At 40.3% G+C, this 18,312-nt stretch overlaps 1 protein-coding gene across 7 annotated transcripts in view; it reads left to right on the top strand.

The window, feature by feature from the left end:
- Positions 1-18,312, top strand: part of CADM1 (cell adhesion molecule 1) — a 342,992-nt gene that overhangs the window by 272,991 nt on the left and 51,689 nt on the right. For all 7 annotated transcript variants that reach the window (XM_020897634.2, XM_020897649.2, XM_020897666.2 and 4 more), the window contains exons 2-5: positions 4,936-5,082; positions 6,659-6,811; positions 13,673-13,810; positions 16,254-16,412. In XM_020897634.2, coding sequence (XP_020753293.2) covers positions 4,936-5,082; positions 6,659-6,811; positions 13,673-13,810; positions 16,254-16,412 — 597 coding nt within the window. The remainder of the gene's footprint in view (positions 1-4,935; positions 5,083-6,658; positions 6,812-13,672; positions 13,811-16,253; positions 16,413-18,312) is intronic.

Here is an 18,312-nt window from a genome sequence, read left to right on the forward strand (position 1 = left end):
GATGCCATTTACATAGTGTTTGTAACTAAATGAGGTTTCAGGAAGGAATCCAGGAGTTAAGTCAATTGATGATTGAATTATGGGGGATTTATGAGTCCACTGCTTCCACTCCGGCCCTAACCGCCTCAGCTGAAATGGTCTTTAGTGATCATCAGAATAAATTTTATGGGTTTTTTTTTTCTGCTTTAGATAAGATGCTTTTTCTTTCTTGTCATGAATATCTTGGCAACTTCTAGAATACTCTGGGAGACTTGCTTGTGAGTGAATGGGCCTCTCTAATGCTGATGTTTTGTTTTTAGAGTTTGTGGGGCAAATAGGCATGTTATAGGGTATAAATTAAAACCTAGTTTGGTTCTGTCTCTTAAACCTCACCCACATACACCAATTAGCAGTCAAAAATGTCTGTACGTGTCAGACATTGTTCTACCCTTAAATTACCTTGCTGCTAACAGCCTTACTTAATGGCTATGGTTATATCATACCTGCTTGAAGCCTCCTTGATTTCTTTTGCCCAGAACAGGTGCTTTTTCTACCTTGACAGTATATCTGCTAATTGAGTTTTAGAAAATCAGAAAGGTTTTTAAGATGGATTATTTAAGAAAGGCACTAGAGTTGGCTGTTTGTATCCTTCTGCTGCACATCAAATTGTGTTCTGTAACAACCTGATTGTCATGATATCTATGTCAAGGGGAAATCTATCGAGTCACAGTGCACCCTTCTGTTTGGAAGAAATACTTGAGGATGTGAGCAGAAATTATTTTTACATAAAGGCTTCAGGCGGTTAAGAGCACTGACATACATATCATATTTTCATCACTGTCATTCACTCCCTTTGCCTCCAATAAATAGGTCATTATTATTCCATTGCAGCCATCTTCTGATGCTCCAGATGTGGAGCTCTGTTTAATATAGCTACTGTCCAACTGACCCGTATAATTTATTGGTGATTTTTACAGACTGATACCCTTGGGCCACAACCATCCATCAAGGCACTTTGATATCTTTCAGCACTTATAATTTTTTAGCATTAGTATTGTAACCATGTTAACATAGCTAGGAACTGTCATTTTCTGAGACAATGGACTTTAGGTTGGCCTTAGCAGTTTCATAAAAAAATACAGTAATGATGATGGTACTGCCATGGATTTGCAGAGCATGTTATGTGCCAGAGCACAGCGAAAGCAAACATTTGCAGATGGCAAAAATTTTACCTGAATGATTTATTCAGTAATGACACATTAAAGGGATCTGATCATATATTACTTAACTGTAAGTAATAAATAAGAATGTTGAGACTTTTTAAGAAATGAACAAAGAAACGAAAACTCCGCTGATTCTGTTGGAATACTTACCTTGCTTAAAATACAAAATCACGGTCAGCTCCTCTGCTCCTGTCTCCTTTGCAAATGTTTCATAACCTTAATATGAATACAGACCAAATATACTAGGGTTCTGAGTAAAGACTAAAATTAGAGAGGATAGTTATTTCCGCAGAACCATCCCATTCGAGCATAGTTGAGTTGCAGTTGCCTTCAAGTCCTAGTATCTGCGATGGTGTGTGTGTGCTCAGCTGTGTCTGGCTCTTTGCAACCCCATGGACTGTAGCTCACCAGGCTCCTCTGTCCATGGAAGTTTCCAGTCAAGAATCCTGGAGTGGGCCATTTCCTACTCCAGGGGATCTTCCCAACCCAGGGACCGAAGGCATCTCCTGCCTTGGCAGGTGGATTCTTCACCACTGAGCCACCTGGAAAAGAGGTCTGCATGATGTAGTCAGGATCTCTAAGGCCAAAGGGATTAAGGCCTTTTGCTGGATAGCCTTTCCATGTGTTCCTTTTATAAGCTGAAGATTCTTATTTGTTGTTAATAAATTTCCTTGAGGTAGAAGAAATCTCCACAATCCAGTGGACTAGTTTGATATTCTGATCTCCTCAAGGCAAGTCCCATGACTTGACACTGTATAGCATTGGAATCATGCAGTTTAATGTTTCCTTAATTTTTGTACTAGATTAGGTTACCGGAGGAAATAGGGTATTGTCCTTTCTGTACAGACCTTCTCAAGGGCCAGCAAAACCACCATGAAAAGCACGCTGGATTGGCAGGAATTCCCTGTCCCTTGTTCTGTTCTCAGATCTGGGAATGAGCCGCTCCCTCCAGCTGGGTTCTGAATTCTGTGTTTGTCACAGTAATCCACCGAGGAAAAAATAAACGTCTCTCCTTTTCCTCTGATCACTCTTCCTCTTTGTTGTTATTCTCTCACACTCTTCAGCCCACTAAGCTTTCCCTGCTGGATCAAGCTGGGGAAAATTTACCTTTTTACTCGCGACACGCCCTGTGGGCCTCATTCTCACACGCAGGCTAATTCCCTGGATCAGAGGCCTCAGGGTTGGGTTTCATTTTGGTTTGCTCCTCAAGCATCAGGAATTTTTGTTTATCTGAGGCTCTAGTAATTTTTTTTCCTTATCCCTCTGGTTTCCTCTTTTCTAGTCCTCTCCCAGAGGCTGGTCTGTTTCTAGTTGGATTTGCCTTAGAGCCATCTGAGGCACCCCTCCTCATGCTTCCCCACTGTGTCCTGCCAAAAAGGGTCCTTCAGCAGAAATATGATAGCAGGTGGGAGTCCTCCATTTACTCTAACTGCACCTCTATTTATGCCATCTCACTTTTTTTTTAGAATAGTATTTATCTTTGACCTTTGTTTCTTAATGTGACAAAGTTTTTTTTAGAAAGTGAATAAGCTGCCCTGAGTTGGTATATAATTACCTAGAGAGCTCCTTGAGTGCAGGGATCATGAACTTTCATTCTTGCATTCACACTACTCCCAACATGTATAGTTGCTTAGTTTGGATCTGACATCTAGAGAAGTGATGGCGGTGATGATAACAGCCCCCGTTTATTCAGTTTTTTGAGAAGCCAGACACAGGGCTAAATGCTTTACGTTTATTATCTTTCTTAATCCTCCTAGCAGCCCTGTGACATAGATTTTCATTACTGTCCCCATTTTGCAGATGAGACACTGTCTCAGGGACTTGAAATAGTTTACCTAAGATCTTACAGCCGAAAAGCAATCTCTCCCGTCCCCTTCCTGATTGGCCATCATACCTATTGCCTGTACTCCACTTTTTGTTCTGTAAGTGGGGATTAGAGATCAGTTTTCACCAACACTGCAGCTTCTTACAGGCTAGGACAATGTCATGTACTTCTGTATCCGCTGCTATGCCAGGTGCAGAATTGGACATTCAACATTATTTCATCTTTTGCTTTTGAAGTCTCCTCGCCTCCTACCTGTGCTGTGGATCATTTAGGACATTTCTGAGGAGCCCCGGCTGCTTCACGTGTCTTAGAAGCAATAACCTAGAGCAGATTTCGAGATAATCCAGGTATCAGTGGACTGAAAGCCTAGACTTTTGGAAATTTTCTGGGGTTTCCCAGGTGGTAAAGAATCCACCTGCCAATGCAGGTTACACAAAAGACATGGGTTTGATCCCTGAGTTGGGAAGATCTCCTGGAGTAGGAAATGGCAACCCCCTCCAGTACTGTTGCCTAGAAAATTCCATGGCAGAGGATCCTTGCAGGCTAGAGACCATGGAATTGCAAAGAGCCGCACACGACTTAGCCACTAAACAGCAACAAAGAGAGTTTCTAACTGGCTGGAAGAGGGTGGTCTATAGAAAGGACCTGGTTCAGGATTGCCTAGGGCTTTGGGTGAGTCATGAAGAACAGGATAACAAACTGAACTGTAAGCCTTCCTAGGATTTTATTGAGATTGCAAAGAGTCATAGTCAGTTCCCCACTCCTACACAATAAATAACAGAGCTGCCTATATTTGGAGAATCTTTTCTTTTTTTTTTAATGTCTAAGGAAATTCTTGTTTTATTTATGTATTTATATAGACTCCTTACACAAATAACATTCCTGTCCTCCTAAGGGTTTCTTCTATAAACTGGAATGGCCAAGGAAAAGCACTAATTTTGACTTGATTACACACGTTCAAAAGAGAAACAGGGAGTGAAGAGAAAAGCATTGGAAAGTCTTCGACTGACATCCACTAACAAGGCGAGATTGTTTACTGAGCCCTCCCTCCTGTTTCTACTAAGTGGCCCCTTGAGTTTTCTGTGAGGTGACCAAATAGCTAAAGGATGTGTGAGGAGGTTGAGTACAGTCATTCCTTGGTATCCACGGGGGATTGGTTCCAGGTTCCCCATAGACACCAAAATCTCAGGATGCTCAGGTCCTTTGAAATGTGTACTTTAACTCATCTCTTGGTGACTTACAATATCCAGTGCAATGTAAATGTTATGTAAATAGTGGTAAATACAATGTAAGTACTATATAAATAGTTGCTGGCATGTGCAAAGTCAAGTTTTGCTTTGGAGAACTTTCTGGAATTTTTTTTTTTTTAGTATTTTCTGTCTGTGCTTGGTTGATTTACAGATGCCCAACTCTCAGATAAGGGAGGCTTGTATGTGTGTATTTCCCTTACTCCATTTGTGAGAGCTGCTATTCCTCATGACAGCCAGTACTCTGACCCTTCCTCACCTCTCCAGCATACACACCACAAGTAAAGACACTGGATCAGAGGCTGGAACATGGGCATCATAACTTCTGGGAGCACGTTGATTTCAGGCTTCGTATTCTGCCCCTAGGTCTATCTCAGCTTAATAGACTCGTTTTGTGGACTATGGAGAAAGGCGTGCAAGCCTTGGCAAATGTTACTGCTTATGTCTGTCATCTTTTTTGGTCACACGGCTTGCAGGATCTTGGTTCCCTGACCAGGGATTGAACCCGAGCCGTTGGCAGTGAAAGCATGAAGTCCTAACCACTGGACCACCAGGGGATTCCCATTGTGTCTATTTTCTAATTTGCTTCTTGTTTCTAATTTTAATTGATCCTGTTAACTAAGTTTTAATTGATGGAAATTTTTTTCTCCTTTTTTTAAAGGCGATGGACAGAATTTGTTTACGAAAGACGTGACAGTGATTGAAGGAGAAGTTGCAACCATCAGCTGCCAAGTCAATAAGAGTGACGACTCTGTTATTCAACTACTGAATCCCAACAGACAGACCATTTATTTCAGGGACTTCCGGCGTAAGTTTCCATGTCTATAGCATTAGATGACAATTTTTTTTCCTACATGTTGTCTTGATAAAGAGATTGCCAAGGCCTTCTTTTTTTTTTTTAATTTAATGTTAGATGCTTAAAGTTTAATCAGTTCTTCAGAGGGAAGAAGAGACATGCAGTCATAATCTTCCTACTTAATAGAAACCTTGAATGGTCTTTTTTTCAAGTAAGGCAGTCTTCCTTTGCAATAGGAATTGATTGTAGTAATTCAAAGTGAATTGCAATTGAGTCCCAAATACTTAACCGACACAAACAACTCAAATAGGGTTAAGCAAGGAAAATATAGCATTCTCAAAGGTAATCTGTTTGGTTTGAAGATTGAAGTTTTCAAGGCAATCTGTGCCCATAAAGACAATACCAAATCTCCTGTCATCTTAGCCTGTGGAAGATGGAGGTGCCCATGTGCTGAAATCCTTCCAAATGTAATATCATAAAAGCCAATAATTGAAACTTAATTGTATACTATAGCAGTGGCTCATATGGGTGCCAGGGCTTGGCAAGAGCAAGAGTCAGGTCTTTCAAAAGATTGCTGTTTGAGAGCATTGGTGCCTGCAAAGCGGGTTCGGACATGTCACTTCCTACCTGCTTTTCTCCGTTTTGCCAGACGCCTCAGAACATTCATGACCTGTGGAAAGAGTCGACAAACCTAAAGAACATTAAGGGGATGAAGGAGAGTAAGAGGAGAGAAGCCAGCTTCTCATTCTGAGAATGAATTTTTGTCATTTAGTATATACTGATCTAACCTTTGCCAAATTAATAAAAGGATTTTAAATGGATATTAGAAATCAATAAAAAGCCCACATACGTTATTTTTGTGATGACTCTGAATTCCTACTTTATGCCTAATCGGTTTCATACTGTGAAGTTGAATATACATAGAAAACAGGATCAGAGCTCAGGGTCTCTGGGCCCCAGGTCACAGACGGTTGGCAGCTCCGCCTCAAATCACATCAAATGCAAAGATGCATCTCAGTTAACTTGGATTGTTCTGCTATAAAGTTTTTTTTTTTTTTTTTTTAGTAATTTTCATTTTGCTTTTGAAATTACTAATGATTTTTTAAAAAATTTTCTCTCATAACATTAGGACCTCTATTTCTTTTAAGGCCTCAGATTTTTAGAGACAATTTAAAAGCCCGTGGGTTCTACTCCCTGAAATTGCAGTGCCCAAAGGGGCCTCCTGGCCTGCCCTTTCTTCCTGTTTTCATTCTGCCTATCTCTGATAGACAATTCGGAACAATTCATGAATAAGTGCTCAAAACTGACAGCAAGAGGTGTGTGTGCAAGAGTATGTGTGTGTACAGAAACACACACCCACATGTGTCAGTTTCCTTTTCCAGCAGGGACGTTTGACTACATGCAGTTAATGCAGAAGCTCTAAATAGCAACTCAAGAAGGGCAAAGCAGTACCCACCAGGTGCAGAACGACTTAATCCGTGTGTCTACTCTGTAGCTGGCTTTCTAGTCCCCTGGCTTTTTCCTCCCCTCCGGAAGGCAAATAGACGGTCGTCTTTCTCACAATCACTAACTGTGTTTTGTTTCCCAGCTCTGAAGGACAGCAGGTTCCAGCTGCTGAATTTTTCGAGCAGTGAACTGAAAGTGTCGCTGACAAATGTCTCCATTTCTGATGAAGGAAGATACTTCTGCCAGCTCTACACTGACCCCCCGCAGGAAAGTTACACCACAATCACAGTCCTGGGTAAGGAATGCATCAGGGCTTGTCCTAGGAGATGAGAGGGGTAGCACTTACTGCCAGGTGGCTTCCAGCAGCTAGGAAAAGGTTAATGGTAAATTTTACTGTTTTAGGAAGACTCACCGCCCATCTTGCTGAATTTTAAAAATAGCCTATTTTACCAAACACTCTAAGGAATGGCAATCAGCAGGCTTTATAGATTCCACCTGCTCTTGGGTTTCAACCCTCAAGCTTCAGAAGCAAAGATCAAGAGAATTTAGAGCCCTCAAATGAATCACTCACCACATGCAATGTCATTGCTTCTAACTTCCAGGATTTTTTTTTCCTTCTGTGCAGAAGAGAGGGTGATGGGCTCCTGCATCTGCACCCTGTGGCAGAGCTCTGTGATGAAATCCGCTTAATGATTTTTCCTTCTGAGTTACATCTCGTTTAATATTGTTGATCTCCTTTTCTTCGGCTTGACTTATTGCCTTGTTTATTGCTCATACTCAAGATGATGCTGTAAAAATCATACCCCATGAACACATACTTTGCCACAAATTGCAACCATTGGACATAAAAGAATGAAGAGCTTCTAGGGAGAGAGGGCTGATACTAAGCAAGGACTGTGGACTGGCTGTCGGGTACGTGTCTTCCTCTGACAAGTTGAGTGCCTTCATTCAGTGGTCCCCAACCTTTTTGGCACTAGGGACTGATTTCATAGAAGATAATTTTTCCATGAACTGAGGGTGGAGGGGATAGTTTGGGGATGATTCAAACATGTTGCATTTATTGTGCACTTTAATCTAATGCTGCCACTGATCTGACAGGAGATACCAGTCCATGGCCCTGAGGTTGGGGATCCCATCTTCATGTATGATCATTAGGTTGTGACTTTCAGCAGAATCCTGGTAGCGAGGTTTCCATGTGTGTGTTTTGATAGAATGAGCAGATATTCCTGTGGTAAAGGTGGTCTGAATTAGTCACCTTTTAGACAAATATATGGTCCAGTACATAACACCAGCTGCTTTGGATTTTTGAAACTGTGTTTTCAAGGACGTACATATAACAAGAGGCAAGATCTCTGATTTACACCTTTGGGAAGATGATGAATCAAAGTCTATTTGAGGCAGCAGACTGCAGCTTTTCAGTGTAATGATATGAAGATTAAAGGGGAAAGATAAATATGAAGGACGTTTTTGCTTAGTGTGTGTGAACATATATGTATTTATGGATGTACGTATTAAGCTGCTGCCTCATTGCTCTATTTAAACACAGCTGTAATAGGGAGCATTTTTTTTAATTCATTGAACTAAAACGTATCCCTAATGCTTACATATATGTTATTGATAAGAGGAACACTGATTTTAGAAAGTCATGTTTTATGTCCAGCCATTCTGCTTCTTCTGTGGTCTGTGTTTGATGGTGTATATATATTTATCTCTAACTGCACCTTTGATCCCTTTTAGACTGACAGAAATAGTAAGTGTGGAAGGTTTGGCTGGGATGACTATTTTGGTATTTGGCAGATGTACCAAAAGAAAACTAGATGGAATATACTTAAGGCATTTTGAATTTTCAGGATGTTTTGTTTCATATACCTTTAAGTTTGAATGTCTTTATTTCAAAGAGGTAGATAACAATAGATGTGAGCCGTCTTGTCCAGGACAAAGCACATGGTGAGAATCAAGAATTTTAGAGTTTGAAACAGACCTTACTCTTCTGGCTCATAACCTCTGGGTCTTCTAGTCTAGGTTGTTTTCAATAAAATGCTCAATGTTGCTGTTTCAGGATTTTCCCTCTAGAGGTAACTTATTTTGTTTGCAAGAGTGTATCTGGTCTTTGGCAAGCAGTTACTGCCTGTCAGTTTTCAGTACTTGGTACATTTGTTCTCAGACCCACTGGATCGGTCCAGTTGGACTGAATACACCCAGCACTAGACTTTTGAGAGGCATTATGCCTGTAATCCTTTCGGAGGTCTGCTTATTCTAGAAGTAATAGATTTCTTGCTTATATTGTATAGAAACATTAACTTAAAGGTACCTCGAAGGTAATACTCGTAGATGCCCCTTTTGCATACATTATGCATTCATTTAATACTCCTTCCATTGAATTTATTCTAGGATTCTTTGACAGAGTCAAATTGTTATCATCAGTGCTTGAGTCTTTCATATTCCACAATCTGACAATTTCCACTGATACTCATATATTCAAAGCTTCCTCCTAAGGTTTAGCATTTTCAGATATTATAATGAATGAAGAATGATCTATTAGCATCATCTTCATTTCTATCTGTGGTTCTCTGAAAAGGACCCCATATGTACTTACACAGCTGTCAAACTTCTTGATTGGTTGAAGATGCTCATTTTAGTGCATGCATGTTTATTAGTTGCTTGAAGCTTTCAGCATGATTATAAGACATAGAGATGGGGATTTGTTAGTTACCATTATGTTTATCATCTTACCCCTGTAAAAACTTAACTCTCCTATGATATTTTACTTGCATTTTGGTGCCTCTTAGGATATTCATCCACTCCTTCCACTTGTGATGAGCTTGTTCCTGTCTCCAGATCATAGTGTTGTTGTTTAGTCATGTCTGACTCTTTTGGAATTCCATGGACTGTAGCCCACCAGGCTCCTCTGTCAGTGGGATTTTCCAGGCAAGAGTACTGGAGTCTCCATTTCCTTCTCCAGGGTGTCCTCCCGACTCAGGGATTGAACCCATGTCTCCTGTTTGGCAGGCGGATTCTTTACTGCTGAGCCACCTGAGAATCCACAAGCATCGTAGTATAGGACTCTCTTCATACTACTGTTCATGAGAGGAGATGAACAAGAGAGAGAATATACTGCTTTATGATTAATATAGTTACTGATAATAATCACTAATATTATTACAATCCTGTCCTTCTAAGATTAGTGTTCACTCTTAAGATTCCAGGGACAGGAGAATCTAATTATTTTAAAGGGTCTTAGAGTGAGATTCCACGCACTGATCAGCTTTAAGGCTTCTCTTTTGTTGTAATTAATGTGGCTCATCTTGATATTGCTGATTTTTTAAATGTTGTAGGTGTAATGTTTATAATTAGCACTCTTATAGATTTGAGGTTAGCGAAGAAGAACCTCGGCATTTCTCTGCTATTTTCTAGTATTTCCCTCTCTGTGACTTTTATTCGTATTTACATCTTCTTACATATATCTTTGGTTATTTTCATTAATGGCTGCAGTTTTTACTAAATGTGTCTGTTTAGTGTACCATGTATAAGTGTATTCTCTGGTTAGTAGCAGTTTTAATTCATTTTTCCTTATAAATGGATTTTTATACTTTACTAACCTCTTTCATATTGAATAGCCATTACAAAATTAAAGGGAAAACAGGGGAGAATGAATAGACCAAGACAAACTTTAAGATTTTCTTGTCCAAACCCCCTTTCTTTCCCCAAAAGATAGACTTAAATCACCTCGTATTTTCTAAAGCTTTCTTGCTTTAAAAAAATTTGAAAGAAGTCAACTTCATAACTGATATCAATGAACCATTCTGACTCACATTATTGGATTTTATTTTGTATTTGTATACCAAACAACCCCTACTGTATTTGACTGTTTATTCTTCTAAACTCAGTAAAGATTAGAAATACTGCTCACAATCTTGAGAAAACTGTTTATAGACTTGGAAACAGTCATTAAGTCATTTCTTAGGACGCTCTTCTCAACAATAAACAAGTCCTTTATTTTTCTGCACTGGTCATATTTTCCAATACTTTTGAAGTTTTCCACATGTTTACCTCACCTGTCAAGGAAAAGGTGATGTCAGCTCTGCAGAAGGAGCTAGCATTGGTACAGGAATTGCTAGCAAGGGTTAGGGAAATGTAGATTGTACCTGCTACAGTAGAGGAAGTATTAACATGGATAATGCCTATTATCCAGATCCAGATAAGGACCTATTCGCTGCCAGTCATGCTGTCAGCCCCTGAACAAAATCTAAGAGACATTGGTAAATTTTCCTCTAGCCTAATTTATATGTTTGTGTTGTAATTTAGTCACTAAGTCATGTCTGATTCCTTTTGTGACCCCATGAACTGCAGCCTGCTGGGCTCCTCTGTCCATGGGGTTTCCCAGGCAAGAATACTGGAGTGGGTTGTCATTTCCTCCTCCAAACGATCTTCCTGACTCAGGGATCGAACCCATGTCTCCTGCATTGGCAGGCAGATTCTTTACCACTGAGCCACCAGGGAAGACCTAAGTTATACCTGCCCCTTGCTATTTCCTTGCTTTGAGTCACTGGACATTACTGATCATGTGAAAGAACACACACTCATCCTTATGACCATCTCCATCTGATGGAGAGAATTAAGTCCTTCTTTCACTAAGAATCACCGCTGAAGGTGAATTGCCAGTGGAGGTTAGAAGGAGCCTGTGAGGAGAGAGAGCTCTCCAATAGTCTTCAGGATCAACACGAAAAAGAAGATGAAGGGAAGATACCCAGGAACACAGAGAAAGCAAATACCTGACAAAGACTATGTTTGAACCTTAATGCCATCAAGACCTGAGGGTTGATATTTGCTGGAACATTTTAACAACTCCTGAATCTGTTCCCATCAGGAAGATTCCCAGTTTAACACAGAATGACCATCTAGGTGTTTTTCCCAAAGTTATCCATGCACACTGGAATTGTTTTCATCCCTCTTTTTTATTTCTGCCTGGACCTTGAAAAGAATGAATATTGTCTGACTTTCACCCCTCCATTTGTTGAGAAGACGTTCCTAACTCTTTTACTCCTTGGTCCCTTTTATCTAAGCCTCATACTCTGTCTCTCACAGCTCACTGAGACCTTATTTTCTTTAGTCCCAGACAATCTTTTTGTCTGACATTTGCTCCAACAATAACATGTTTTTCAATATTCCCATATACTTCACTCAGAATTTAGTAGTATTTGTTGGCCTTACACATCTAGTCTCTCCATATATCTCTTGTGTACTCCATATCAACCATCTAGGAATGTGTAATGAAAATCTATAACCTACCTGATTGTCATCTAGGAAGACTAAAGTGCCCTGAGGAAATAACTAGCCGAAGCCATTCCATTCACCTTCTGTCTCTTGAATACTGGCAGACATGCAGCTCCAAATTGGATCTTCGACTGTGTCTCTTTATGCTTATTTTTTCTTAAAATGTAAACTAGGGTAGTTCTTTGCCATGTTTAACTACTCATTGGGGCAATATCACTTTAGCAACACATCCAGTTGAGCAACTGTGTTAGTTTCCTGTTTCATAAGGAACAAAGAAGAGGCTTGCTTTTGCTCTGATGGTTATACTCCCCCCACCCCCCAACTATCTTGCTGAGAAACATACACAACAAATCATTTTCCTTTTCCTTTTCTATCATTCTCTATAGGAATTTTCAACTGCTTCAATTCAGTGTAAAATTCTTCCTGTGGGTAGAATTTTCACATTGGACTAGAACAGTTGGAAATCCCAAGTACATGGTTTAATCCCATAATTTATTGAAGCTGTATCAGAGATTTATTATTCAACTTGATCATCAGGATGGCATGTTTATACATATTTAATTTCTTGTTTCTCTTCTGAGTTGAGAAACTTATTAATCATAAGTCTTAGAACCATCTTAGCTTATTCATGGTGGTCAGGGCACATATTCTTAGATTCGGTCTGTTGAAAACAGTATTCTCACTGATTTTTATTTCTAGAAGCTGAGTTGTAAGGTAAGGTTGCACCTTGTATGAAGCTTCCCTGTCACCTCACTTTCAGAAAAGAAAACATGCTTTCTTCATCATCACCATCATCCTGCATACTTCATTCAGCCTTTTGAGCCCCATTATTTTGTTCTAATCATTTTATTACATATATGTTTAATATGCTTAGAGAAGGGTGGTTTCATTCGGAAGAGGAAATTTACTTAGAAACTCTCAATAATCCTTTTCATCTTTGGTTTTTCCAAAATCTGGAGCTTTGGCTTTCAGCATATGGAAAATCATTGCAAATTAACTGGCGTTTCCTATATTACTGCATCTTCATAGCTAACAGATTTTATTACTACACCACCCATCAAAGGTCATGATCATATTCTGGATTTTATGAATAATTTTAATTGAATGTAACTGGTTATGAGGCACAGTTTTTCTATGGATGTCTACAGTGAATGATTCTTTTAAGGGATTCCTTGCTTTAGATCTTTGCTGGTTGACTGCAGAACTTTTTATTTGAAGAGTGAAATCTAAGGGTTGAATTCAAGGAGAAATATTCTTTTCAGAGACTTCCAGATAAGGAGGATGTCAGTAGTGTGATTTCCTCTTTTTTTTTTTTTCCTCTAATTTTTTTAATCTGCTTCCTGGTTGATTTTCTAATGACTAATTGGTAACTAACCTAGTGTCTATACAGGCTTCCCTGGTAGTTTAGATGGTTTGGAGACCTGGGTTTGATTCCTGGGTCAGGAAAATCCCCTGGAGAAGGGAATGGCTATTCACTCCAGTATTCTTGCCTGGAGAATTCCATGGACAGAGGAATCCCGCTAGGCTATAGTCCATGGGGTCACAAAGAGTCAGACACAACTAAGTGACTAACACTTTTACTACTTTCACTGGTGCCTATATTGTTATAGCTTGGTTACTCATAACTTAGGAATGGAAGACTGGCCATTTTATCAGATAACTTTAGGACGCAAATTCTGATTGAAGCGATTTTACGTAACTTTGTTTGATGATGACTTTGTCTTTCTTCTGTTCCCTACAGTGGCAGTTTGTTTTAAATTCCCAGCAAGAATGTCTATTATTTATCTCTTTTTCTTAAGAGCAGTGGTCCTAATTTCTAATGAATAGAAGAATATGCCCAGAAATAGATTCTGTGTTTAAAAAGGATGTGTTTAATTTGTAGTCCCACCACGTAATCTGATGATCGATATCCAGAAAGACACTGCGGTGGAAGGCGAGGAGATTGAAGTCAACTGCACCGCCATGGCCAGCAAGCCAGCCACGACCATCCGGTGGTTCAAAGGGAACAAGGAGCTCAAAGGTAAGGCACAAACTGCCCAGGACTGAGGAAGCCAGTCCACACTTGGTCCCAGAAAGAGAACATCTTTGTGGACTTAAAAGCAAATACAGAACACGCCCCAGAACAAAAATACTCATCTATATATGGTTTGTCATTCAGTTACTAAGTGTGTCTGAGGCATTTTATTGTTCTGTTCATATCCTTATTCTGTTGTTTTGAGGGTTCATGGAGATAAGATGCTTGGTGATAATAAGCATCTACGTTGCTAGATGCTTACTCAAAGGCTCAGAGAGAACCAGACCCATAAACTATTGGGTTGGCCATAAAGTTCATTTGAGGTTTTCCATGCATGAGATGTTATGGGAAAATCTGAACGAACTTTCTGGCCAACCCACCAGAGCTCCCTAGACCAGTTAGAATCAATGAGATACCCTCTGAGCTCAGACTGGCCCTGTCTGTACGCTTAGTTCTCCTTGCTTTTACCCTATGACCCAGAGTAGATCAGGACCCCAAACTTGTGTTGTACATTGGAAAAAAAAGACAATGCATAGCAGTTTTGGCCATGGTGAATACCAAGTCATTCTAATATCTGTTGGCTGTTTTGACAACCTCCTTTCCTGCAAGGGTGGTTATGCTAAGTGGACTAAGAATTTATCCTCGTTGTCAACTTGCAGGCACCACCGTTCTTATGAAATCTGTAATTCAGTTGCCCGTGTCAGCAGCCTGTTCTTTCGCAAGGTTCTGATTTTGTGCTAGCAACAGAGGCAGCTCCATTAGCCCTGCGTCCGTTGTCTCTCCCTCAGCACTGGGCCATGCAGATTGGATTCCTGGCTCCTTGGATACCTGCCCTCTTAGGCACTGCATTGGCTGAAGGATATAGCTAGTCCCCTTTTGATCTTTTTTTTTTTTTTTTGGTCACTTATCCTAAGTTTCTCATGCATGTCTGCATTCTGATTCCTTTCTTTGCAAAAGGTTGTCCTGCAAGTAGTACCCAGAACAGAGGACTCAGGGGCTGAACACCCCTGCCTGGTCATTTGACAGAAATGCTTGCTGTGTACCTCAGTTTCCTCTCCAGTGGAGATATTAATGTTTACATACCTTGTGTTATTCTTATAAAGATGAAATGAGTGAATATTTGTAAAACACAGAGCTGATGTCTAAGCCGAGGTAAAGTGCTCTCTATGTGCTTGTTAAATAAATAAAGAGTACCAGGAAGAAAAGAAGTCCTTTTAGAAAGGGGATATAAAAGTCTATATCTAGAAACAGAAAAATCTATATATAACGGCTTAAGTTTCAAAAAGCTTGCTCTGTTTTAATCTCCTATTTCCTAGGTATGGTTTTTGGAAGGAAGGAGTTTCTCATTTCCCCTCTGCTTTTCTGTCTAAGTGAACTGAGCCATTAAATGTGTACCGATAAGTACAAAACATTAAAAGAAAGTTAATGGTGCGCCATGTCCCAGGGAGTGCTGAGTTCAGGAAAAGGGCCTCCTTGGCCTATTCATCCGATCCGGAAGCCTCCTCCCTCCTTTTTTGGGTGTTCTTGGACGTGGCTCCCTTCTGGCCTGAAGCCTATATCTTACTTTGCTTTGCCCACTGCCACTGCACTTTGTTGTGTTCTTCCAAAAGTCTCCGAGTTTAAACATTTCAATTACAATTTCAATTATGCCAATCCATTTAGCTGCTTTCCCTCTTAATTGTAGCTGATGGGGGTGGGTGAAGGGGGCTGTTTATATCTCTACTCTGATTGAATTACTTAAGGATGTGGATGATGTCCTGGAATTTTTCCACTGCATGACAGCCTAGTAGATGTGCTAAGTTCAGATGGTTGTCAGGGAAAAGAAGTGCTTCTCTTTTCCTCCTCCCAAATGCCTTGAGCAGTCAGCTGTCAAAATGGGTCAACTTGCAGCTGCCTTTTTGTGGGAGATTTTTAAGATAGAAGAAGCATATATTTAAATAAAAACAGTAAATAGTAGGCTTCCCTGGTGGCCCAGTAGATAAGAATCTGCCTTGCAATGCAAGGGGCACTGGTTCAGTCCCTGGAAAGATCCCACATGCTGTGGAGCAGCTGAGTGCATGCACCACTACTGAGCCAGCAGTCTAGAGCCTGTGCTCCACAATGAGCAGCCGCAACGAGAGAGCAGCCCCTGCTCACCACACCTGGAGAAAGCTGGTGCACATAAATGAAGACACAGCACAGCCAAAAACATAAATAAATGAATAGTAAATAGTATGTGGAGGTGATTTTATCTTAAATGCTTTCCCATGAGGCTGAAAAGTAGGGAAATTATCTTTTTATCATTTATGTACCCCCAGATTACCCTTATCCCAAGTGACTTCCATTATGTGTGTTTGTTAAAATAGTAATATTGGGTAGCATGGAGGGAGGAGGGGATATTTAAGAAAAGAGTAAAATTCACTCAGCTCTGGTTTCCTGGTATGTTTCTTGTCCACCTCCCATCCCCCAGGCAAATCAGAGGTGGAGGAGTGGTCAGACATGTACACTGTGACAAGCCAACTGATGCTGAAGGTGCACAAGGAGGATGACGGGGTTCCAGTGATTTGTCAGGTGGAGCATCCTGCTGTCACCGGAAACTTGCAGACCCAGCGGTACCTGGAAGTACAGTGTGAGTAGCTGTCTCAGTCCTCTCTGGCTGCGGTGACAAGCTGCCACAGGCTGGTGGCTCATAAACAACAGAAATGTATTGCTCACAGTTCTGAAGGCTGGGGAGTCTAAGGTCAAGTTAACACCATGATCATGTCCCAGTGAGATCCCTCTTCCTGGTCCGTGGCTTGTGCCTTCTAGCTATGTCCTTGCATGGTGGCAGGGCTGGAGATCTCCCTGGAACCACCTTTATAAGGGCACTAATCCCACTCGTAAGGGTCACACCCTCCTGACCTAATCACCTCCCCAAAGCTCCATCATCACACTGGGGATCTGGATTTCAACATACAGAACACAAATACTAAAACCATAGCATTACCCAAGTATTTTATTCTGAGGGTATAGATTAGCAGTTTGTTTTTTTTTTTTTTTTTTTAAACACTTCAGAAGCCACTTATTAAATACATATGTTTTTATGTAGTTTAGATAGAATTTTTATCTTGTTGTCTTGGTAGAAAAATAATCAAAGGATTATTTTACTGAAACACTGCCATATTACAGAGTGCCAATGAGGATTTTGAAAATGCTACATTTAACCCAAATGTAAAACTTGAAAATATTTCCAATCTGCTCTAGCGCATGACTTAATTAATTAAATTTTGTGAATATTGACTGTAATCATTTCTATGCCAACTTCAAAATCTAGGGTAATTTCCACCCCCTGGCTTTACTAACCCCATCATAAATGCTGGATTTTTTTATAGAAGGGATTTTATTCTCAATGAACGTCAGCATCCTGTTTTAAATTGCACATTCTCTTCCATTTTAGCTTAAATTATACTGACGAGTTTAAAAGTGGAACGCTTTGGGATGGGTGCCACGGTTTTGATGGCTTCATCAATAAAAGCTGGATCATGATAAGTGAGGTCTCTCTTCTCTGAGCCCTGTCTCCTCATCTTTTCCTCTGGACTCTCCTACTTGTGGATAAGAATAATGTGTTTTCTGCACACAATTATTCTTGCACTAAGGTTGTGGCTAAGTAGTCAGCTTCTCAACTTTTTATCAAAAGGCTTCTGTAACTTGACCTCTGCAGATCCAGGGGCTATTTGAGTGTGCATAGTGAAAATGTTACAAGAGTTTGACTGGATAACAGTGACAGAGCATTGAATAAAGGAAAAGCATTACTCTCTATGATGATTTTATTAATCTTCTAGGCCTGCCATAACAGATTACCACAAATTCAGTGGCTTAATAAACAACTGACATTTATTCCCTCATAGTTCCAGAGGGCAGAAGTCTGAAATAAAGGTGTTGGCAGGACAAACTCCCTCCAAAGGCTCTAGGAAAGGATCTTTCCTTTCCTTCTGCAGCTTCTTCTGGTGACTCCAGGTGTTCCTTGGCTTGTGGCCACATCACTCCAGTCTCTGTCTGCATATTGACCTAGCCATCTTCTCTTCCCTGTGTGTCTCTTATGAGGGCACTTATTGGACTTGGGGCCCACCCAGATAACCCAGAATAGTCTAAATTCAGTATCCTTAGCCTAATTACATCTGCAAAGATCCTACTTCCAAATAAGGTCACAGTCACAGATTCCAGAGGTTAGGAAGTGGGTCTATCTTTGGGGGACCATCATTCACACCCCCTACAATTTTTATCACTTGTTTAAGTTGCAAAACAGGGGACGGGGGAAATTATAAAAAGTTGCTTCTACCAGGCTATCCCACTGCAACCTACCCTGTGAGCTTGGCTCAGTTTAACATTACATAACGCAGGTTTTTCTTGTTAACTCATTTCATCTACTTCATTATGTACCTTCATTATGGGCATCATGCTTATAATTTTCATATCACTAAAACTATTGTGGTGTAATGTCCCTATAATGGGAAAACAGAAACGATCGGATATTACCTAAATTGGCAGAT

This window comes from Odocoileus virginianus, chromosome 10 (genome assembly GCF_023699985.2).
Source record: "Odocoileus virginianus isolate 20LAN1187 ecotype Illinois chromosome 10, Ovbor_1.2, whole genome shotgun sequence".
Classification (NCBI taxonomy): Eukaryota; Metazoa; Chordata; class Mammalia; order Artiodactyla; family Cervidae; genus Odocoileus; species Odocoileus virginianus.